This window comes from Gobio gobio (assembly GCF_949357685.1).
Source record: "Gobio gobio genome assembly, chromosome: 16".
Classification (NCBI taxonomy): Eukaryota; Metazoa; Chordata; class Actinopteri; order Cypriniformes; family Gobionidae; genus Gobio; species Gobio gobio.
The window spans coordinates 49,467,588-49,492,593 of record NC_137109.1 but is presented as its reverse complement, the minus strand read 5'-3'; the positions used below and the strand labels follow the sequence as shown (position 1 = coordinate 49,492,593).

Here is a 25,006-nt window from a genome sequence, read left to right as displayed (position 1 = left end):
TGGACAGCAGTAACTTTGGTGTCAGCAGAGTTTTACTGTCACACACCATCAGATGTTTCGCTTGTTTGTGGTTTTTGCCCTTTTCAACTCCCACCGCTTCACCTTTTCCACTCCATTTCTCTCTCTCTCTCTCTCTCTCTTTCTCTCTCCCTCTCTCTCTCACACACACACACACACACATCAGACTGCTTGTATTGATTTATTTTTGTGTTTCTGCAAACTTTTGTCTGTATGGAAGGTGCCATACGTGATGTGTTGTTGAAGGGATCTTGCGCACAATTGAGTGTGTGAGCCTTTTAAAGTATTCTCCTTTGGCCGCATGGAAAGATGTGTTCGGCGTGTGTGGACTTTGTTTTCAAGCACTCAAGTCACTTTGACATGCGCTGTAGTTCGTGCACTGACCGCGTGGACACAAAAATATGTCTGTGCACGGACATCTGTGGACCCTTCTGATGTATACTTTGGTATTAAAGGAGCATTAAAGGAGACCTATTATGCAAAATTCAATTTCACGTGATGTTTGAACATAAATGTGGGTCGGCAGTGTGTGTACACAACCACCATATAATGGTAAAAATCCACCCACTCCTTTTTTAATCCCCATAAATCATGAAAATTGTCTCAGAATAAGCAGTTTGCAGTTTCTATGTAATGTGCCTAGGCCCCGCCCATGACAACTGACAGTCTCCGCCCTATTAGCATAGACCCCACCCACGACAGCTGACAGACTCCACCCTATTTGACTCCACCCACGACAGCTGACAGACTCTGCCCCATTTGCATAGACCCCACCCACGACTGCTGACAGACTCTGCCCTATTTGCCAAGACCCCACCCACGACAGCTGACAGACTCTGCCCTATTAGCATAGACCCCACCCACGACAGCTGACAGACTCCACCCTATTTGCATAGACCCCACCCATGACAGCTGACAGACTCTGCCCTATTTGCATAGACCCCACCCACGACAGCTGACAGACTCCACCCTATTTGCATAGACCCCACCCATGACAACTGACAGACTCTGCCCTATTTGCATAGACCCCACCCACGACTGCTGACAGACTCTGCCCTATTTGCATAGACCCCACCCACGACTGCTGACAGACTCTGCCCTATTTGCATAGACCCCACCCACGACTGCTGACAGACTCTGCCCTATTTGCATAGACCCCACCCACGACAGCTGACAGACTCTGCCCTATTAGCATAGACCCCACCCATGACAGCTGACAGACTCTGCCCTATTTGCATAGACCCCACCCACGACAGCTGACAGACTCCACCCTATTTGCATAGACCCCACCCATGACAGCTGACAGACTCTGCCCTATTTGCATAGACCCTACCCACGACAGCTGACAGACTCTGCCCTATTTACATAGACTCCACCCATGACAGCTGACAGACTCCGCCCTATTTGCATAGACCCCACCCATGACAGCTGACAGACTCTGCCCTATTTGCATAGACCCCACCCCGGACAGCTGACAGACTCTGCCCTATTTGCATAGACCCCACCCATGACAGCTGACAGACTCTGCCCTATTTGCATAGACCCCACCCATGACAGCTGACAGACTCTGCCCTATTTGCATAGACCCCACCCACGACAGCTGACAGACTCCGCCCTATTTGCATAGACCCCACCCACGACTGCTGACAGACTCTGCCCTATTTGCATAGACCCCACCCACGACTGCTGACAGAGTCTGCCCTTTTTGCATTGACCCCTCCCACGACAGCTGACAGACTCCGCCCTATTTGCATAGACTCCACCCACGACAGCTGACAGACTCTGCCCTATTTGCATAGACCCCACCCAGGACAGCTGACAGACTCCTCCCTATTTGCATAGACTCCACCCACGACAGCTGACAGACTCTGCCCTATTTGCATAGACCCCACCCAGGACAGCTGACAGACTCCACCCTATTTGCATAGACTCCACCCATGACAGCTGACAGACTCTGCCCTATTTGCATAGACCCCTCCCACGATAGCTGACAGACTCTGCCCATTTGCATAGACCCCACCCACGACTGCTGACAGACTCTGCCTCATTTGCATAGACCTCACCCACGACTGCTGACAGACTCTGCCTATTAGCATAGACCCCACCCACGACAGCTGACCGACTCTGCCCTATTTGCATAGACCCCACCCACGACAGCTGACGACTCTGCCCTATTAGCATAGACTCCACCCCCGACAGCTGACAGTTTCTGCCCTATTTGCATAGACCCCACCCACGACAGCTGACCGACTCTGCCCTATTAGCATAGACTCCACCCCCGACAGCTGACAGTTTCTGCCCTATTTGCATAGACCCCACCCACGACAGCTGACCGACTCTGCCCTATTAGCATAGACTCCACCCCCGACAGCTGACAGACTCTGCCCTATTAGCATAGACCCCACCCACGACAGCTGACCGACTCTGCCCTATTTGCATAGACCCCACCCATGACAGCTGACAGACTCTGCCCTATTTGCATAGACCCCACCCACGACAGCTGACAGTTTCTGCCCTATTTGCATAGACCCCACCCACGACAGCTGACAGACTCTGCCCTATTTGCATAGACCCCACCCACGACAGCTGACAGACTCTGCCCTATTTGCATAGACCCCACCCACGACAGCTGACAGACTCTGCCCTATTAGCATAGACCCCACCCACAACAGCTGACAGTTTCTGCCCTATTTGCATAGACCCCACCCATGACAGCTGACAGACTCTGCCCTATTAGCAGTGTTGGGCACGTTACTTTAAAAAAGTAATTAGTTATAGTTACTAGTTACTTCTTACAAATAGTAACTGAGTTAGTAACTGAGTTACATCATTATAAAAGTAACTAATTACCAGGGAAAGTAACTAATGTGTTACTTTTTTTTTTCTTCAAATGTTCAAATATGTCAAATAACTTGGATGCCCCCAATATTAGATATGTTAAATGAATGAATTGGACACTAAATAGAATAAATTATTATTATAAAACATTGTACATTAATGTACACTATTGTAATGTTGCTGTGGGACAATGTGAGACACCTATCAAATTCAATATATTATTGTAAATATTATCAGTAGACCTACTATAGTGTACATATTGTGTAAATATTATCAGTAGACCTACTATAGTTTAAATACTGTGTAAATAGTATCAGTACTTCTTTACTACTCCTCTGGTAGTGGAGCTCACGTTATCACCTGGGTTTTTAGCCACTAATGTTGTGGCGCTTCATTAGATTAGAAATAGAATTACTTGCCACCGACGTGGATAGACTCTTTCTCCCTGGGCATAAGCTTCACGTTAAATTTATGTAATGTTTATATGTTTATAAACATTCTTACCGTTCACCTCAACGAGGGAAAAGTAGCGCTTATACTTCCAGTTTGCGAAAGCTACCTTTGAAGTCGTTGGACTGCCATCGCTGACTGTGCATATGCGTGTGCGTCAAAGGTGTGTGAACTAAACCTATCAACCTCAACCTTGTCTCCCACCCACCAATCATCATCAGTTGTGTACCACCCAACCCAACCCCCAACACGCATGGGTAGCGCGCGCACACACACACACACACACACACGCGCGCTGCAGGTCTGACTGACAGAGAGCCTGTTCGGATGAAAACCGCTTCAATGAGCTCAATTATAGTAACGCCGCATTTTTTTACTCAGTAACGCTAACAGCGTTGTAACGGAAGAAACAGTAATTCGTTTGATTACTCGTTACTGAAAAAAGTAATTCCGTTAGTAACGCCGTTTATCTATAACGCCGTTATTCCCAACACTGCCTATTAGCATAGACCCCACCCACGACAGCTGACAGTTTCTGCCCTATTTGCATAGACCCCACCCACGACAGCTGACAGACTCCGCCCTATTTGCATAGACCCCACCCATGACAGCTGACAGACTCCACCCTATTTGCATAGACCCCACCCACGACAGCTGACAGACTCTGCCCTATTTGCATAGACCCCACCCACGACTGCTGACAGACTCCGCCCTATTAGTATAGACCCCACCCATGACTGCTGACAGACTCCGCCCTATTAGTATAGACCCCGCCCACGACTGCTGACAGACTCTGCCCTATTTGCATAGACCCCACCCACGACAGCTGACAGACTCTGCCCTATTAGCATAGACCCCACCCACGACTGCTGACAGACTCTGCCCTATTTGCATAGACCCCGCCCACGACTGCTGACAGACTCTGCCCTATTTGCATAGACCCCACCCACGACAGCTGACAAACTCTGCCCTATTTGCATAGACCCCACCCACGACAGCTGACAGACTCTGCCCTATTTGCATAGACCCCACCCACAACTGCTGATGGACTCTGCCCTATTAGCATAGCTCCGCCCCTCAGTGAGCTCCACCATGTTTATCTCCTCGCCAGAGAATTTAACAGCACGTTCACAGACATAACCGCCTGTGTTTATATGAACTTTGTGTGTTTTTAACATAACCTTCTGTGTATTGGACAGTTTAAAGTGCAATAAGACGTGAAAGAAAGAGAACGCTCCGTCTGACATCAGCTGTTGTAGTTTTTGCCAGAGTATTGGATGCATGAGTTTTATAGGCTCCTCCCTCTTCTGGAAAAGGGGGTGTGGATCAGCAGCTCATTTGCATTTAAAGATACATGCATGTTTTTCCTTCTACTCAAAAAAGGGCATTTACAACATGGTTTAATAAATGATCTGTGGGGTATTTTGTGCTGAATCTTCACAGGCACATTCTGGGGACTTAAGGCCCGGGTATACTTCGGCCGTCCGCGTTCGTGCACCGCCCGCATGACGTAATTTTCGTCACTCGGAGGGCTCGCGGCCGGCCGCACACCCCGTCCGCGCGCAGCCCAAATTTTGTGACCGCACGGACGGTCCGCGTGCAGCAGCGCATGCGCCAGCAGTACAGAAGAGTTCACTAGGTGGCAATAAACACAGTATTGAGCACAGTGTTCAGCCGTCGAAGAAGAGTGTGCAAAGACCGGTTTAAAAACAACACGCTTGGAAAAAAAAGAGAGAATTTTTGATTCTTCAGTGTTTCTTCCAAACTATGTTGCAATGGTGGATGCACTACAGTTCTTCTCCGACCATGCCCAGCGAATGTCCCGTTGATGACAGGACTCAGTGCTGCCCTCCGATGTCTGGTAGAGCATAGACACTTTTTTACTGCGCATGTGTCGAACGCGATCCTCCGCGCGCATCCGTTGTGTAGTATACTTTGAAAGACACGCGGACAGGGCTGCGCGCGTGACGCGTCCGGGCGCGGTAAGTGAAGTATACCCGGGCCTTTATGTTTCATCTTGTAATGAGGTGCACAATAGGTCCCCTTTAAACAGCAAGGCAGCTCTCTAGGTTTGTAACAGGATTAATGTGTAGCCCGTCTCTGTCTCTTTCTAGAGTTCTGGCTGGACTCTGTCGGAGTTAGACACTCTGTTGCTGGTCGGTACCGTGGGTCACACGCTCAGTTTGGGCGCCAGCAGCTTCATAGAGGAGGAACACCAGACCTGGTACTTCCTGCTCAACACGCTGTGCCTGGCCGTCTTCCAGGACGTCTGCAGGAAGTACTTCAGGGAGCAGAGGCACAGAGGTGAAGAAGAGGATGAGGGATCTCTGCTCCCCTCCAGCGCAGAGGAGCGGTCGGCTTTCTCCCCGGCGGCGGAGCTGGGAATGAGCGCGGGTTCGGAGAAGTGGCTGGCCCTGGCGACCCCGCTGCTGACCCTGGCCTGCTGTCGCCTGCTGAGGTCACTGAATCAGACCGGAGTGCAGTGGGCGCACCTGCCCGACTTTGGACACTGGCTCAACAGGTAAGAACAGAAAGACGTCACGGTTGGTTTTGGCTGTGCATGATTCTATCATGATTTTTTTTTAATCAATATTGCAATTTCAATTTTAAAGCTAACTTTTTTAGTTTATTCTTAGCTAAAAACACTTAGTTCTTTAAAAAATATATGTGCTCATTAATGTATATTTACTTCTTTCAAGTAATAAAGTATTCTCGTAAGTTTATAATATGCCATTGAAAATACATACGGGTGAGGGGTTCGAATGCGGGTCGCCATGTTGCCCCTCCATCTTGAAAGTACATCAGCCAAAGAGGGACATACCCGTAAATTCAAGCTTCGCCTTTGGCGTTTTAATACTCGATGGCACTGTACAAAATTCCCTGCCTCGCGCATGTGCGCGTCAACTTGTTCAGACTTGTCTGGTGCATGTGCAGAGAGTTTTCATCTCAGCGGCGTCCAGTAACAGTTATACGGAGTTTTCCTGGCTTGTTTATTCCTCAAAAGTCTGTTTTTCCTTGTGTGGTATTTCTGTGCGTTAATAACTCCGTAAGTAATAATAGTTATTGTCATTGTAGATGTGTTTCAGAGTGTGTCATCGCATAATTCAGTGGATTTCACCTCAGAAGTATTTTTGTGTCAACATACAAGAGCGTAATACTCACCTATTTGAATAATCATTCAGTTACTTTGTTATCAACAATGTTTATTCGTTTATAGAAAATATTTGCTTGTAATGTATGTTGATGGAAATATGTATCAGGTCTGATCGGCATATTAACAATTGTTATACAGAGCGCACTGCAGTGCTAACGTTAAAGCGGCGCACACACTTTTGTAACCCGACACCGCTTGTTAGCAGCGGCAGCTCCGCTCCTTTTAATGCAGCTGCATTTAGCGCCTATATATGGTACAATAAGCTCTGCTTTACGGTTACATTATACAAATGTAACTTATAAGTATAGTTATACAGTTCTTAACTGTGTATCTTCTGTCATGTCATTATCATGTATATTTACCATCCTTATTTGTTCTCTCACAGAAACCACATTTATGTACATATCCACGCAAACCTGTTTATGCCTTGCAATTGGATGACTGAATAAACATTACTATCATCAAAGTTCACTCTGGATTAGCTGCAGTTCTTTCTAGCCGAATAATTAGGCCAGTTGAGTTTCAACCATCCCACTGCGCACAGAATATCCCACAGGCACCGTGTCGAACTGGAAGCCATGTTAATCTTGGACTAAATCGGCCACCATAGGAGTTCAAACGAAATCGGAATTGAGAGGAACAGAAACTAAAATTCACTGGATGGTCATCCGCTAGATGGGGGAAAATATCACACAGTGTAGCTTTAATCACATTTTTGAAACATTATTTCCTTACACACATATTTGTGTGTATATTTGTTTTGGAAGCTGGTTTTATTGCCAATATTTGCGGACACAATATCTTTGGACCCACTTTATATTAGGTGGCCTTAACTAATATGTACTAACATTTTAATTAATCATTTGATACAATGCACTTATTGTGTACATACATGTTTTTACATTGTACTTACATTTTAAAAAATACCTGCATGTAATTACATCTGTAATTAATTTCTGTACTTACATTTGTAATTACACAGTTGACACTTCCCTTACACCTAACCCTACCCTTAAACCTAACCCTACCCTTAAACTTACCCATCCCACCACACCTGTCCCTAACTTTACCCTTAAACTTACCCATACCACCACACCTGTCCCTAACTTTACCCTTAAACTTACCCATCCCACCATACCTGTCCCTAACTTTACCCTTAAGTTTACTCATACCACCACACCTGTCCTTAACTTTACCCTTAAACTTACCCATACCACCACACCTGTCCCTAACTGTACCCTTAAACTTACCCATACCACCACACCTGTCCTTAACTTTACCCTTAAACTTACCCATACCACCACACCTGTCCCTAACTGTACCCTTAAACTTACCCATACCACCACACCTGTCCCTAACTGTACCCTTAAACTTACCCATACCACCACACCTGTCCCTAACCCTACCCTTAAACTTACCCATACCACCACACCTGTCCCTAACTTTACCCTTAAAGTTACTCATACCACCACACCTGTCCCTAACTTTACCCTTAAACTTACTCATACCACCACACCTGTCCCTAACTGTACCCTTAAAGTTACTCATACCACCACACCTGTCCCTAACTTTACCCTTAAAGTTACTCATACCACCACACCTGTCCCTAACTTTACCCTTAAGTTTACTCATACCACCACACCTGTCCCTAACTGTACCCTTAAACTTACCCATACCACCACACCTGTCCCTAACCCTACCCTTAAACTTACCCATACCACCACACCTGTCCCTAACTTTACCCTTAAACTTACCCATACCACCACACCTGTCCCTAACTTTACCCTTAAGTTTACTCATACCACCACACCTGTCCCTAACTTTACCCTTAAACTTACCCATACCACCACACCTGTCCCTAACTGTACCCTTAAACTTACCCATACCACCACACCTGTCCCTAACTGTACCCTTAAACTTACCCATACCACCACACCTGTCCCTAACCCTACCCTTAAACTTACCCATACCACCACACCTGTCCCTAACTTTACCCTTAAACTTACCCACACCACCACACCTGTCCCTAACTTTACCCTTAAACTTACTCATACCACCACACCTGCCCCTAACCCTACCCTTAAACTTACCCACACCACCACACCTGTCCCTAACTTTACCCTTAAACTTACCCACACCACCACACCTGTCCCTAACTTTACCCTTAAACTTACCCATACCACCACACCTGTCCCTAACTTTACCCTTCAACTTACCCACACCACCACACCTGTCCCTGACTTTACCCTTAAACTTACCCATACCATCACACCTGTCCCTAACCCTACCCTTAAACTTACTCATACCACCACACCTGTCCCTAACCCTACCCTTAAACTTACCCACACCACCACACCTGTCCCTAACTTTACCCTTAAACTTACCCACACCACCACACCTGTCCCTAACCCTACCCTTAAACTTACTCATACCACCACACCTGTCCCTAACTTTACCCTTAAACTTACCCACACCACCACACCTGTCCCTAACTTTACCCTTAAACTTACCCACACCACCACACCTGTCCCTAACTTTACCCTTAAACTTACCCACACCACCACACCTGTCCCTAACCCTACCCTTAAACTTACTCATACCACCACACCTGTCCCTAACTTTACCCTTAAACTTACCCATACCACCACACCTGTCCCTAACTTTACCCTTAAACTTACCCACACCACCACACCTGTCCCTAACTTTACCCTTAAACTTACCCACACCACCACACCTGTCCCTAACTTTACCCTTAAACTTACCCATACCACCACACCTGTCCCTAACTTTACCCTTAAACTTACCCACACCACCACACCTGTCCCTAACTTTACCCTTAAACTTACCCACACCACCACACCTGTCCCTAACTTTACCCTTAAACTTACCCACACCACCACACCTGTCCCTAACTTTACCCTTAAACTTACCCACACCACCACACCTGTCCCTAACTTTACCCTTAAACTTACCCACACCACCACACCTGTCCCTAACTTTCCCCTTAAACTTACCCATACCACCACACCTGTCCCTAACCCTACCCTTAAACTTACCCACACCACCACACCTGTCCCTAACTTTACCCTTAAACTTACCCACACCACCACACCTGTCCCTAACTTTACCCTTAAACTTACCCACACCACCACACCTGTCCCTAACTTTACCCTTAAACTTACCCATACCACCACACCTGTCCCTAACTTTACCCTTAAACTTACCCACACCACCACACCTGTCCCTAACTTTACCCTTAAACTTACCCATACCACCACACCTGTCCCTAACTTTACCCTTAAACTTACCCACACCACCACACCTGTCCCTAACTTTACCCTTAAACTTACCCATACCACCACACCTGTCCCTAACTTTACCCTTAAACTTACCCACACCACCACACCTGTCCCTAACTTTACCCTTAAACTTACCCATACCACCACACCTGTCCCTAACTTTACCCTTAAACTTACCCACACCACCACACCTGTCCCTAACTTTACCCTTAAACTTACCCATACCACCACACCTGTCCCTAACTTTACCCTTAAACTTACCCACACCACCACACCTGTCCCTAACTTTACCCTTAAACTTACCCATACCACCACACCTGTCCCTAACTTTACCCTTAAACTTACCCATACCACCACACCTGTCCCTAACTTTACCCTTAAACTTACCCATACCACCACACCTGTCCCTAACTTTACCCTTAAACTTACCCATACCACCACACCTGTCCCTAACTTTACCCTTAAACTTACCCATACCACCACACCTGTCCCTAACTTTACCCTTAAACTTACCCATACCATCACACCTGTCCCTAACTTTACCCTTAAACTTACCCATACCACCACACCTGTCCCTAACTTCACCCTTAAACTTACCCATACCACCACACCTGTCCCTAACTTCACCCTTAAACTTACCCATACCATCACACCTGTCCCTAACTTTACCCTTAAACTTACCCATACCACCACACCTGTCCCTAACTTCACCCTTAAACTTACCCATACCACCACACCTGTCCCTAACTTTACCCTTAAACTTACCCATACCACCACACCTGTCCCTAACTTCACCCTTAAACTTACCCATACCATCACACCTGTCCCTAACTTTACCCTTAAACTTACCCATACCACCACACCTGTCCCTAACTTCACCCTTAAACTTACCCATACCACCACACCTGTCCCTAACTTTACCCTTAAACTTACCCACACCACCACACCTGTCCCTTACCCTACCTGTATCCCACCTCAATATCAGCAAAAGTGTTTTGCAATACAATTTGAACACAGTAAGTACATTGTACTTATTTTTTGATGTAAGTACATAGTAGTTAAGGCCACCTAATATAAAGTGGGGCCATATCTTTGCATAAATTATATTGTGACGTTGGTTATTTCTTGACGCCTCTTTTCGTATATGTTGTGCAGTTCGCAAATGCCTGTACATTTTTGTTATGTCGGACTTATAACAAAACACAGAACAATGTCTAAAAGCTGATATGTGACAGGGTGTACAGCCAACAAGCTAATAAACCCAGAACTAAGTTTTTATAAGCTGTCGACCCAAAAAAACGAGTGTTTAAGGGGATAGAAGTGGAGACAGGCAATAAGACGTGAAGCTTCAGCAGGAAGAATGGGTACATTTTGGGATCCTGACACTCAGTGTGTCTCAGTATGCCTGTGTGCAGTAAACATTTCGTCACTGTCCAAATATCCAAATGTCAGTGTTATATATTATATTTCCTGTCTCTGATTACGTTCCCCTCTAGTGTGTGTAGTTCTCAGTGTAATATAACATGTCGCGCTCTGTCTCAATTGCCTGTATCCACTTTTGTGTCCTTAAACGCTCGTTTTTTGGGTCAACAGCTTATAAAAACTTCTGGGTTTTTGGTTCTGTGTTTTGTAGCTTGTTTGCTGTACACCCTGTCACACAGCAGATTTTAGACATTCAGTTTTTTGTTATAAGTCAGAAATGACAAGGAGGCACTTCACGCAATACAAGGTCTATGGAGACGGTTCGATTGTTTTCCCCCCCTTGTGGGCGTGGTCTTCAGATTATGACGCGTGTCGCTCTGTCTCTATTCATAGTTTTCACATGACGTCACACGCTTATAGGAACGCCCACCTGGAGGGCAAAACAAGGCTTTCCTCCATTGCCCACCAGTCATTTTTACCAGGTTTGTAGTCAGTATTGTAACAAATTAGCTCAAAGGGGAAATATTAATAATTGATCATAACTCGTTACAATTAATTATGAATATTTGTTTCAGTTAACCGAATTAACTGAATGTAACTGAATTAATATTACAATCAAATAATATGTTCGTCCAGCGAACTTTCATTACTGATTGTCTATCAACTCTCAAAAATTAACTCTTTCTTAGCTCGTAGCTATGATCGATTCGTTAAAGTGACAATTTATTTATAAGCAGACCAGAATCAACTCGCATGAATGTGCACAAGAGTTTATTTAGCTGAAACACGAACACATTACTAACATAAACGCACAGCGCAAAATCATACAAACATGGGGGTAGAATGTAAAGTGGAAGTGTTGGAGAAACCGGATCAGAACAGAGGAATGAAGTTATGAAAAGAGTCTAAAACCTGGAAGAACCATCAGTTAAGACAACAAGCTCTTTTGTTTGAGCAAAGGGGTTTACAGCTTTAACTAACTATACAACGAATTTGTATATTGTACGTTACTTGCATTTGCCTGAGTTTTTGAGGAGGGTCCGCATACAGTCGCAGGAGAAAGTCTTGATAGTTCGGTCTGATGTTGTTGTGGTTGCAATCGATTCCTTCCGTGTTGAAAGAAGGAATGATGGTGAACTTGCAGTGATGGTTGAAGAAGGTCCACATGGTTTGATGTGTGTGTGGCTGGCCGGCGCAGTACCACGACTAACTACAAGAGGGAACTTTGTAAAACAGAAACAGAAATGCTACACACAATGTACCGGGGAGAATGCATGTTCCTTCATTAAACAGATTGTCAATGAATTAGTGGATAGAATTCCATTTCTATAGGGGATCGAGTGTCTGTTGGTTGTACTGTTCTGTCATTTGAGAACACAGTCCAAGTTTCTTTAAAATGCATGAAATCGCATCAGGGTGCGAATTCACATCGGGGCAACTGGCCATCACGGAGCCTGTCTGGGTCTTTAAGGAGATTACATTGTAAAGATTCTGTTTGATCAATCCAGACAGTGATATTAAAATACCAAATTCAATATACACCTTATTGATGATGCATACTTTGTACAGGCAAGCAAATTAACTCAGAATATTAGTGCAACACAAGGTTTCTCGTTATGCGTTTTTTTCCAACAAAACCCATTAAAAAGAAAACGCGTTGCGTTCATATTCTTGGCTCATCTGCTCGCCTGTTTATATGCATCATCAAAAAGGTGTGAACTGAATTTGATCTTTTATTATCACTGTTTTAGGACATTGAGGCACTTTAAGAGTAGGTTGCACAAATAAGGATTCTTAAGCCTGTCCGTCTGCTGCTTGATCAGCTCTATAATTTAATTTAATAATATAATTTAACGGTTTTACTGCGTAATGAATCTGTGTTTAAAATGAAGTGGTGCAGCAACTCTATTTAAAATAAAACCCATATCAACAAATCCTAGATTAGTGTTAAACTTTACTTGATTGAATCCTTATTGGTGTAACTCACCCAATAGTGTTTTTCACGTTAAACGTTTTAGAACTTCCCGCTGTTTTTAGTGAGTGAAATACTGCAGCAGGTGCTGTGTATTAGTGTTGTCAAAAATATCGATATTTCGATATGTATCGATACTGAAATATCTGAAATGATACGATATTCCTCTCATTCAGTCCGGTTAACCCTCTAAACACGGCGAACGCGGGTTCTGCTGGATTTTTCCTTATGACTTCTTGTTAGTGTTGGCGTGACGGGTCTGAATTTCACGCAGGATTGCACATAACGTAAATTCTACTCATTCCTGCAGATTTCGCGCTTGCATCTGAAGCGCACACACACACATACCGTAATAAAGCCACCTCTGGCATACAAGTGCAAAAATGAGCTCCTTTTTCCAGCTTATTAATGGTCAAATACACTCAAAAAATGTCTCAATGTCCATCTTGGTGAGTATTAACGTAAACACAGTCGTAAACAGTTCAGGAAGAATGTGTACCAGGAGTGTTTGGGATCCATGCGTGCATTGGGTCTTAAAGGGGTGGTCTGTTTTTTTTCTAGGCTTGGTTGTGTTTATGGGGCGCAGTATAACATGTCTTAATACGTTTTTTTTTTAAATGCCATATTTTTCTTATATTTGACCTTTATTCCACACCACTGTCTCCACTGTCCTTTGAACGGCTCGTTTGCTTCTTGCTTCTGTGAAGCCCATCCCTCCGAAAAACGCAATGGTCTTAGATTGGTTAGATGGCCAAATGTAGTTTGTAGTTCTGCAACAGCTCTCTCTCTTTCGTAATGACGGCGACGTGTCCTCGCCCACTTTGTTGCGTGTTCACGGGGGCATTTTTTATGTTAATAGCAGGTGTTTATCATGTCACCAACCCGGGAAGGAGCTTGTTGTAGTCCAAACCGGCCGTTTTTGTAGGCAATAAACTGCCATAATTTTAAAAGACAATATTTCCGTTTGCATTGAACTTTCAGCGCTGTAACTTTGCAGATACTGTTTATGCTCAAGCAGCAACACACTTAAGTAAAAAAAAGTGAAATCGCATGCAACCACCCCTTTAAAGGGACAGCAGTTATTCATTATTCAAACTACAAAAAGACAAACGATCACTTACTGCTCTTGACTGATTAACTTGTGAAACTCTAATGGATTCATCTGTTTTTCATTTTTTGTAATGAAGATTATCCAATGTTATTTTAAATTTGATTACTTTGTTTTTTAAATTCAGTTTCTTACCTGAATACTGTTAGACCTACCTGAAAAAAAAGCAGTCTATTTAATTTGTATCTTTATTCTATTGTATTTATTTGTGCTATTGTTAGTCATTTGTTCTAATTTTATTACTGTTTACTCGTCTTTTTAAATTCAATTTGAAATCAAGCTTCCTTGTGCTGTAGCCATTGCAACACAATTAGTCAGCAAATATTTGTGTAATTGTAATGGTAATTGATCAACGTTTATATATGAGAAATACCTTAAAAGCTTTATCATATAAAGTGATCTCTTCAGAAGAAATTTTGAATCGCCTAGACTTTCAATAGACGGACAAAAAAATAAATTATATTAAAAATATCTATTTGACAATATATGCAGCATTTTTTCCCCATGGTAGCGAAAATGGTATCGAATATCGATGCTTCTTTTAGGTATCGTATTGAAGTTACAAATTCCAGTATAGTGACAGCACTACTATTTGTTATAATATGGTCATATTTCTGCAAAATATTGCTGAACCTTGAAGCTGGTTTGTAGCATACCAAGAATACCTTTGCTGTTATTAGTGTTACTGTTATTTAGTGTTAAATTGGGCCTATTGTAGTATTTACCGTTTAGGCTCCGGTACCGTTTTAAAAGTATCGGTTTGGCACCGGTATCGTAAAAAACCCAAACGATACACAACCCTATTAATAATGCACTTTTAATTACTTGTTTAATCTCAAGCAAGTCCAGCTCAGATTACGTGATTTGACTGATTTGGATGTTAAGTTTGGGCTTGCATGGAGGAGTGAAGGCACCCCCTGTTTTCATCATTTGGAAGCCAAAATTGAAGCAAAAACGATTAATGGCACAGTAACTGACTATATTAATATTTCGGAGAGTTTTGAGGATATGTTTCTCTGCTCTGAGCCGTAGTGAGACGTCTCACTGTCTGCATGGAGAGTTAATGGTGCATTCACACCGACAGCGATTGAATCACCGCAGGTTGTCTTGACGCTGCGCTGCTGGTTGCTCGTAGGCGCTCCTACTGGAATGCAGTATTCGACTGAGTCTGGCAGCACATCTAACACTGGTGCTCATTGAAAATGAGTTAGGTCGCTGTAATGCTGTGAATCGCTGTTCTTGTGAACTAACCGAAATTAGTGAGATGCTCTGTGTATTCTGACACCTTTCTATCAGAACCAGCATTAACTTCTTGAGCAGTTTGAGCTCCAGTAGCTCGTCTGTTTGATCGGACCACACGGGCATCAATGAGCCTCGGCCGCCCATGACCCTGTGGCCGGTTCTCCACTGTTCCTTCATGACCCTGTGGCCGGTTCTCCACTGGTCCTTCATGACCCTGTGGCCGGTTCTCCACTGTTCCTTCATGACCCTGTGGCCGGTTCTCCACTGTTCCTTCATGACCCTGTGGCCGGTTCTCCACTGTTCCTTCATGACCCTGTGGCCGGTTCTCCACTGTTCCTTCATGACCCTGTGGCCGGTTCTCCACTGTTCCTTCATGACCCTGTGGCCGGTTCTCCACTGTTCCTTCATGACCCTGTGGCCGGTTCTCCACTGTTCCTTCATGACCCTGTGGCCGGTTCTCCACTGGTCCTCCATGACCCTGTGGCCGGTTCTCCACTGGTCCTCCATGACCCTGTGGCCGGTTCTCCACTGTTCCTTCATGACCCTGTGGCCGGTTCTCCACTGGTCCTCCATGACCCTGTGGCCGGTTCTCCACTGTTCCTTCATGACCCTGTGGCCGGTTCTCCACTGTTCCTTCATGACCCTGTGGCCGGTTCTCCACTGGTCCTTCATGACCCTGTGGCCGGTTCTCCACTGTTCCTTCATGACCCTGTGGCCGGTTCTCCACTGTTCCTTCATGACCCTGGGGCCGGTTCTCCACTGGTCCTTCATGACCCTGTGGCCGGTTCTCCACTGTTCCTTCATGACCCTGTGGCCGGTTCTCCACTGTTCCTTCATGACCCTGTGGCCGGTTCTCCACTGTTCCTTCATGACCCTGTGGCCGGTTCTCCACTGGTCCTCCATGACCCTGTGGCCGGTTCTCCACTGGTCCTCCATGACCCTGTGGCCGGTTCTCCACTGGTCCTTCATGACCCTGGGGCCGGTTCTCCACTGGTCCTTCATGACCCTGTGGCCGGTTCTCCACTGTTCCTTCATGACCCTGTGGCCGGTTCTCCACTGTTCCTCCATGACCCTGTGGCCGGTTCTCCACTGGTCCTCCATGACCCTGTGGCCGGTTCTCCACTGGTCCTCCATGACCCTGTGGCCGGTTCTCCACTGGTCCTTCATGACCCTGTGGCCGGTTCTCCACTGTTCCTCCATGACCCTGTGGCCGGTTCTCCACTGGTCCTCCATGACCCTGTGGCCGGTTCTCCACTGGTCCTCCATGACCCTGTGGCCGGTTCTCCACTGGTCCTTCATGACCCTGTGGCCGGTTCTCCACTGTTCCTCCATGACCCTGTGGCCGGTTCTCCACTGGTCCTTCATGACCCTGTGGCCGGTTCTCCACTGGTCCTTCATGACCCTGTGGCCGGTTCTCCACTGGTCCTTCATGACCCTGTGGCTGGTTCTCCACTGGTCCTTCATGACCCTGTGGCTGGTTCTCCACTGGTCCTTCATGACCCTGTGGCCGGTTCTCCACTGTTCCTTCCTTGGAGCACTTTTGATAGAGACTGACCGCTGCTGAACGGGAACACCCCACAAGAGCTGCAGTTTTGGAGATGCTCTGACCCAGTCGTCTAGCCGTCCATTTTTCCTGCTTCTAACACATCAACTCTGAGGACAAAATGTTCACTTGCTGTCTAATATATCCCACCCACTAACAGGTGATGAAGAGATCATCAGTGTTATTCACTTCACCGGTCATAACGTTATGCCTGGTTGGTATATATTTATATACACACACACACGTATGTATATGTACACACGTATATTATATAAACACAAACTTTGGTTAGATGTGTTCAATCGCCATTAATTGATTTGACAGCCCTAATCATATATACTGTAAATCAATATTCTATTTGGCAACAATATATATATATATATATATATATATATATATATATATATATATATATATATATATATTTTTTTTTTTATGGAAAAAATGAATTTAAAATGATTTTTTCTTTTCTTTTCTTTTTTTTGTGTTCATTTTTTAGTCATTTTTTCCTGATTGTTCTTTTGTTGTTTTATTAACTTTGATACAATTGTTCATTCATTCATTCTTTCTCTTTTTCTTTTGTTTTTCTCGTTCTTTTTGTCGTTCATTTGTTTGTTGGTTTGTTCTTTTTTTCTTTATTTTGTTTGTGTTTATTTGTTAATTTTTGTTGGTTCTCTCTTTGTTTGCTCTTTCTTTCCTCAGTTTGTCTGTTCTTTTGTTCATACTCCATTTCTCTATTTTCTTTCCTGTTCTTTGGTTTGTTTTCCTTGTTGTTTTTATCATTCTTTCTCTTGTTCAGTTCATTCTTTTTGCTTGTATGTTGGTTCTCGTGTTATTTTGTTTGTTCTCTCACAGACCAATATTTTAGTTATTATTCACCAGTGTTGTGCAAGTTACCTCCAAACTGTAATGCATTATACATTACTTGTTACTGTTATTTAAAAGTAATTCTTTACCCTACAATATTACTGTCTCAGAATTGTAATGCGTTACATTACTCCTGTATTACTTTTGAGTTACTTTCACCAAAATAACTACAGAAATAGAACTTAACACTCTAAAATGACAAAAGGTACTACAGAGATAGTGTTGGTGTTGCTGTTGGCTATCCAAGCAACTAACAATATAGCATATAGTGCCTCCTCAAAAAAACTAGATGAGAAAATAATCGATATTGGCAAAAAACAACAACACAAATATTACAAAATGTGACATTAAAACATGTAGAAGTCACACATTTTTATAAAGTAACACTGCCCAACAGCGACACCTGCAGGTGAAGTTACAGCAGGAGGCGCGCCTCCTCTCTCCCCATTGTCTTAAAACAGAACCCCTAATGTGTGCGGTGAGTTTTGTGTGGGGTAGTTGAAATGAATGGAGAAAAGTCATGTGAGAGGAGGCAATGGCTCCATCGCACTATGATTGGACTGTTCCAACTAATTCTGTTCCAGAGTTTAGGTGCTAAATAGGAAAAGGATCGACCGCCTGCAGTTGATTTTGATATTCCAGGTATTATCAACTGGCCAGAGTTTTGAGACCGCAGTAGACGTGATGGAGTATAATGTGTTAAGAGCTCACTCAAGTACTGGGGCGCTAAACCATTTAGTTCTTTGTAAGTAGTAAGCAAGATTTTTAAATGTATACAATCTTATCTCTGACTAACTCAAAGTAAATGTCCATCTTGTGAATCTTCTGCCGGTTTCACCCATTAGCTGCTTTTCCACTGGCCAACGCGAGCACAGGCCGAGATCATGCCTCAGGGCACTCCTGTAAATCCTGCCCTAAACACGCCTTCACTGGACTATGTCAAATGATGTAAAGGTACACCAGCAAGAGGGAGATTAATTAAATAAATCGCTATACAAATATATCAGAAGCTGCCATTTAGTCTTTATTTACGAACTTGGACACCATGGCTTTTTGAATAGCCTAATGTTTTTACTCTACAGTTGTGCAGTTTTAAGGGGATATATGGCATTTTCAAAATGTATTTGCCAAAATTAGTAATGTTATTTATATACAGGTTTATTTAAAATAGCAAAACATTTGGTAAAATTCACATTAAATAGCTACACTCACCTAAAGGATTATTAGGAACACCTGTTCAATTTCTCATTAATGCAATTATCTAATCCGGAAATGGAGAGGACGCTGGCGCAGTTGGCTGCCGCTTCTCCGCCGTGTGTTTTATCAGTTTATTAATTTTGTAATTGATTTTATAACTGTTATTTTACGCTACGTTTACCTTGCAGTTTTTAGAGTTAGGCTGCTGGATGTTAGTAAACTTCTCTGGCGCCTTCATTGTTTTTGGACTTCTCTATATGTCGTGCCGGACACCTGCTGCTTACACCTGTTTTCCGCGCTCTCCTAACGCTTTGAGGAACGTGGATCTTTTGCTGAGCTGGTGCTGCTGTTTCTCTCTTGCGAATTGCTGTATCGTATCTGCAACTGGGACGTGTCAAGGATTCTACTGGACTGGATTGCGATGCTGTTCTCACTCGTAATAGTGATCACTCTGGTCTACACAATTGGATTTACCGAATTACAGGAATTCAAACTGTGGGACGCCAATATGAAAAGGTACTCTTTCTCTGAACTTCTATCGCTGGATCTTCAATTGCCTCTTAGTGATTGTACTCAAAATGCCCTGAGAGCTTCGCAACTGTTGCGCCGGCCAAAATATGCTCATCGCAGCTCTCGCATGGGCTTATATAACTCGCCGGGGCTTGCTTGTATAAATATTCTGTGCTCCCACTCCCGGCGAGTTGTACATCGAAAGTCCCGTGGCGTTTGTATATCCAATCTATCTTTCCCACGTATGTCTCCTGAGAATAAGTACGGCAAGACTGCAATTTCTAAAATTAGACTCGCGCAATTAAATGTGCGTTCTATAAATAAGAAAGCAGCATCGCTTTATGATATTATTCTGGATGGAAAACTTGACTTTCTTTGTCTCAGCGAGACTTGGCATTACCCAAAAGACTATTACAACTTGAACCTGGCCTTGCCACCTGGATATACATACATTGACAAACCTAGACTTACCGGCAAAGGTGGTGGTCTTGCAATTTTATACAAATCAGAACTGTCTGTTGCATTAATCACTGCACCTGAAATGTCTTCGTTTGAGTGCTTGGTTGTGAAAATTAATGGCAATTCCCCGATGCTTATCACACTTATTTATCGTCCTCCTAAGGTAACTTGGTATAGATATAGACCAACTTAGAAACGACGAGCTACATTTCAGTGATCACAACTTATTAACTTGCGAATTTACCTCCACTGCCTCTTCAAAAGCTTCTAAAGAGCGTGTCATAACTTTTAGGAATATCAAGAAAATTGATTCTCAGTTACTCTTGAGCTCTATTGCTGAACTTCCTGTGACTGATTCTGTGGACAGCTACAACTCCGCGCTATCATCTATTCTTGATATTGTAGCACCATTGAAACAACGAGTCGTGTCTTTCACTAGATCATCCCCCTGGTTTACTGATGAGTTACGGGCACTTAAAACCCAGCAAAGAAAGATTGAGCGCTTGCATAGAAAAACTGGTCTTACTGTCCACAAATTAATGTTTGAAGAACAGCAAATGAAATATCATCTTGCCCTTAAATCCACCAGAGAGGAATACTACTCGCACATGATTAATGAAGGTGCAGGTAAGCCAAGGTTGATGTTTAAAACAATTAACAAACTGCTTAAACCTCAAAACAAAAACATTTGTTCCTCTATTGAGATGTGTAACAAATTTCATAAATACTTTACAGAGAAAGTTCAAGATATCTATAGCTCCATGGCTTATGATCCCTCTCGTCTATCAAATGAGATCCGCCCTACGCATTTATCTTCTATTTTCTCTAATTTTGTCACTGTTATCACGGATGATATTTTAAAACTGGTCATGTCTATGAATTCATCTACATGCTCTCTTGACCCCATACCTACCGAGATTTTAAAAAAGTGTATAACACTAGTTTGCCCTTCTATCACTGGTATAATTAATCACTCTTTATTAACTGGTCAGGTTCCTTCGGCCCTTAAGTTAGCTGCCATCACACCTGTCCCTAAAAAGACTGGTTGTGATGTAGATGACTTGTCTAACTATAGGCCTATTTCCCATCTACCTTTTTTAGCTAAAGTCTTGGAACGAGTTGTAGCTGGCCAGCTACAGCAATACCTGTCCATCAATAATCTCCTAGAACCATTTCAGTCCGCATTTAGATCAGGCCACAGTACTGAGACTGCTCTCGTCCGGGTCACGAATGATCTTCTTATTTCTGCTGATATGGGTGCCTGTAGTATCTTAGTATTGTTAGACATCACTGCTGCATTTGATACAATATCTCATGCTGTCCTTCTTGAAAGATTGTCTGTATGGCTAGGAATCTCTGGTACTGTATTAGAATGGTTTACATCTTATCTCACAAATCGATTTCAGTTTGTGTCTTTTGGGGGAAAACAAATCTTTACCAACATTAGTTCAGCAGGGTGTCCCACAAGGGTCTGTGCTTGGTCCCATCTTATTTAGCATCTATATGTTGCCTCTGGGTAACATAATTCGTAAGTTTGGGTTAGGATTTCATTTTTATGCTGACAACACGCAGATCTACATCAGCATGCACCCTAACCCAAACCTTGCGGTCAAAGCCCTTAGCAACTGCTTGGTAGAGATAAAATCCTGGATGCATGAGAATTTTCTTAAGCTCAACCAGGCTAAGACAGAACTTCTCTTCGTCGGTACATCAAAATCTCTCCTTAAACTAAATATTCCAGAACTGATTACTGTCAATGACTTTGTTACCCCGTCTTTTCAAGTGCGCAATCTTGGAGTTATTTTTGACACTGAACTTATGTTCGACGCTCATATTAAAAATGTCTCAAAAACTGCATTTTACCATCTTAGAAATATCGCTAGATTACGACCATTTCTATCGCGACCAGATGCAGAAAGGCTTATTCACGCCTTCATTACATCAAGGCTTGATTACTGCAATGCGCTCTACTCAGGTCTTCCTAATCAGTCCATCAAAAAATTACAATATATACAAAATTCAGCCGCCCGGTTATTGACACACACAAATACTCGTCAACATATTTCTCCGGTACTCTTTGATTTGCATTGGCTGCCGATACAAGCGCGTATTCAAAACCTTGGTTTTAACATATAAAGCCATTCATGGATCGGCCCCTGCTTATCTCTGCAGTTTGGTCACCGTTCATACTCCTGCACGCTCTTTGCGCTCTTCCAGGTCATGCATCCTCCAGCAGCCCCGACATAATCTAAATTCCAAGGGTGGTCGAGCATTCTCGGTCTCAGCACCACGTCTTTGGAATGCTCTACCACCGGAAATTAGAGACTCTTCAACATTAGAGGGTTTTAAGAAGTCTTTAAAGACACACCTTTTTAGAGCTGCTTATTGTAACTACATGTGACTATTTTATTGTATTTTATTGTAATCATTCTCTATTGTATGAGGTTGTAGCGCTTTGAGTTTGAAGAAAAGCGCGTTAGAAATAAAATGTATTATTATTATTATTATTATAATCAACCAATCACGTGGCAGTTGCTTCAATGCATTTAGGGGTGTGGTCCTGGTCAAGACAATCTCCTGAACTCCAAACTGAATGTCAGAATGGGAAAGAAAGGTGATTTAAGCAATTTTGAGCGTGGCATGGTTGTTGGCGCCAGACGGGCCGGTCTGAGTATTTCACAATCTGCTCAGTTACTGGGATTTTCACGCACAATCATTTCTAGGGTTTACAAAGAATGGTGTGAAAAGGGAAAAACATCCAGTATGCGGCAGTCCTGTGGGAGAAAATGCCTTGTTGATGCTAGAGGTCAGAGGAGAATGGGCCGACTGATTCAAGCTGATAGAAGAGCAACTTTGACTGAAATAACCACTCGTTACAACCGAGGTCTGCAGCAAAGCATTTGTGAAGCCACAACACACACAACCTTGAGGCGGATGGGCTACAACAGCAGAAGACCCCACCGGGTACCACTCATCTCCACTACAAATAGGAAAAAGAGGCTACAATTTGCACAAGCTCACCAAAATTGGGCAGTTGAAGACTGGAAAAATGTTGCCTGGTCTGATGAGTCTCGATTTCAGATGGTAGAGTCAGAATTTGGCGTAAACAGAATGAGAACATGGATCCATCATGCCTTGTTACCACTGTGCAGGCTGGTGGTGGTGGTGTAATGGTGTGGGGGATGTTTTCTTGGCACACTTTAGGCCCCTTAGTGCCAATTGAGCATCGTTTAAATGCCACGGCCTACCTGAGCATTGTTTCTGACCATGTCCATCCTTTTATGACCACCATGTCCCCATCCTCTGATGGCTACTTCCAGCAGGATAATGCACCGTCACAAAGCTCCAATCATTTCAAATTGGTTTCTTGAGCATGACAGTGAGTTCACTGAACTAAAATGGCCCCCACAGTCACCAGATCTCAACCCAATAGAGCATCTTTGGGATGTGGTGGAACGGGAGCTTCGTGCCCTGGATGTGCATCCCACAAATCTCCATCAACTGCAAGATGCTCTCCTATCAATATGGGCCAACATTTCTAAAGAATGCTTTCAGCACCTTGTTGAATCAATGCCATGTAGAGTTAAGGCAGTTCTGAAGGCGAAAGGGGGTCAAACACAGTATTAGTATGTGTTCCTAATAATCCTTTAGGTGAGTGTACATTTCTCAGTTTAGGCTACTTCATGGTGAAAACATGAATGTGCATAGTTTAGATGGTTAGATGCCTATAACTGTGTGCTAAATGGACACGTATAAGACTTAAAATACACAGATTTAACAGATGAGTTTTGTGTCGTACGATCCGAAGTTCTGCCTAGCCATCGCCTGCACACACACTCAATCCAGTCCACTCGTTTTACTGCGTTTAACCACAGCTGTTGTCATTTCTTTGTCTGGCAGTAGCAGCAGGTATGCGGTAAAATTTCAATTTGGTATCTGTACTCCGTCGATTCTGGCACCCAAAAACACAACAAGATGACATTTTGAGCTCCGACTCTGTGCTGGTTTGTATTGGCCGCCTCCAGTTTTCCCTTTGTTTTGCCTCCAGCTAACGCTGTTACGTCGGCGCAAAAAGGGTCTACAGGTTTGTCGTCATTCTCACATGCTCACAAGCCATGATGTCAGATCTGGTCTACAAGCACCATATTTCACTTGTCAAGCTGCTGTGGAAGATTTCCAGTGAAAATCAAGTGCCCCAGTCAGTTCCTCAAACAAAACTATGACTTCAGAAGAGCCGGGCTACAGTCAGACTGCAGGCCGTTCATCAGCTCTGAATCTCACAGTGAGTCTCTTTGGTTTATATCTGAGAGAAGGACTCTGCATTCTCTTGGGCTCACACGGCCTGCAGACTTTTGGGCTAATGAAAAGATTGTTTTATGAAAAGAGGACTAATTGCCACACTGTAAAGACGTTTTAATGTATTCGCCCCTTTTTTTAATTAGTTGGCATTTTAATAATCATTCTGCCTCTTTTGTTGCACTGCAGGACCGTTTAAAGAGCAGCTATTCTGCTTTCTTCACATGTTCATCAGTCTTTAGTGTGTAATGTTGGCGTTTGAGCATGAAAGCGTCCCTCCAGCGGGAGTTCTTCTCTATATCAGTGTTTCTGAACTCCTGAAACGCCTCCATTGTAGTCTTGAGTTTTCTTCCGGGAACAAACACGTCACAATATTCCTCATTTAATAATTGAGTTAGGGTTGAGTTAGTTAGTAGTGTGTTGAAACCAAGCGGCTCCTCCCGCAGTTTCTCTTGAAGCCGATGCGGAAGTGACTTAAACTGCAGTTCATGGACTGGCCACTAGAGACAGACTCCAGAAGGAGCAGAATCTCATTGAGCTCATGTTAAAATGATCAACTTTACAGCTGAAGAACACATGTTTACAGTCTGGGACAAACTGTGCTTTTGGTCTATGCGGCTAATTTTGCCCT

At 43.8% G+C, this 25,006-nt stretch overlaps 1 protein-coding gene across 3 annotated transcripts in view; it reads left to right on the top strand.

Annotated features, from left to right (window-relative positions):
• The window catches only part of pigg (phosphatidylinositol glycan anchor biosynthesis class G (EMM blood group)), a 348,519-nt gene that overhangs the window by 232,272 nt on the left and 91,241 nt on the right, over positions 1-25,006 (top strand). For all 3 annotated transcript variants that reach the window (XM_079839043.1, XM_079839044.1, XM_079839045.1), the window contains one exon: positions 5,421-5,827. In XM_079839043.1, coding sequence (XP_079695169.1) covers positions 5,421-5,827 — 407 coding nt within the window. The remainder of the gene's footprint in view (positions 1-5,420; positions 5,828-25,006) is intronic.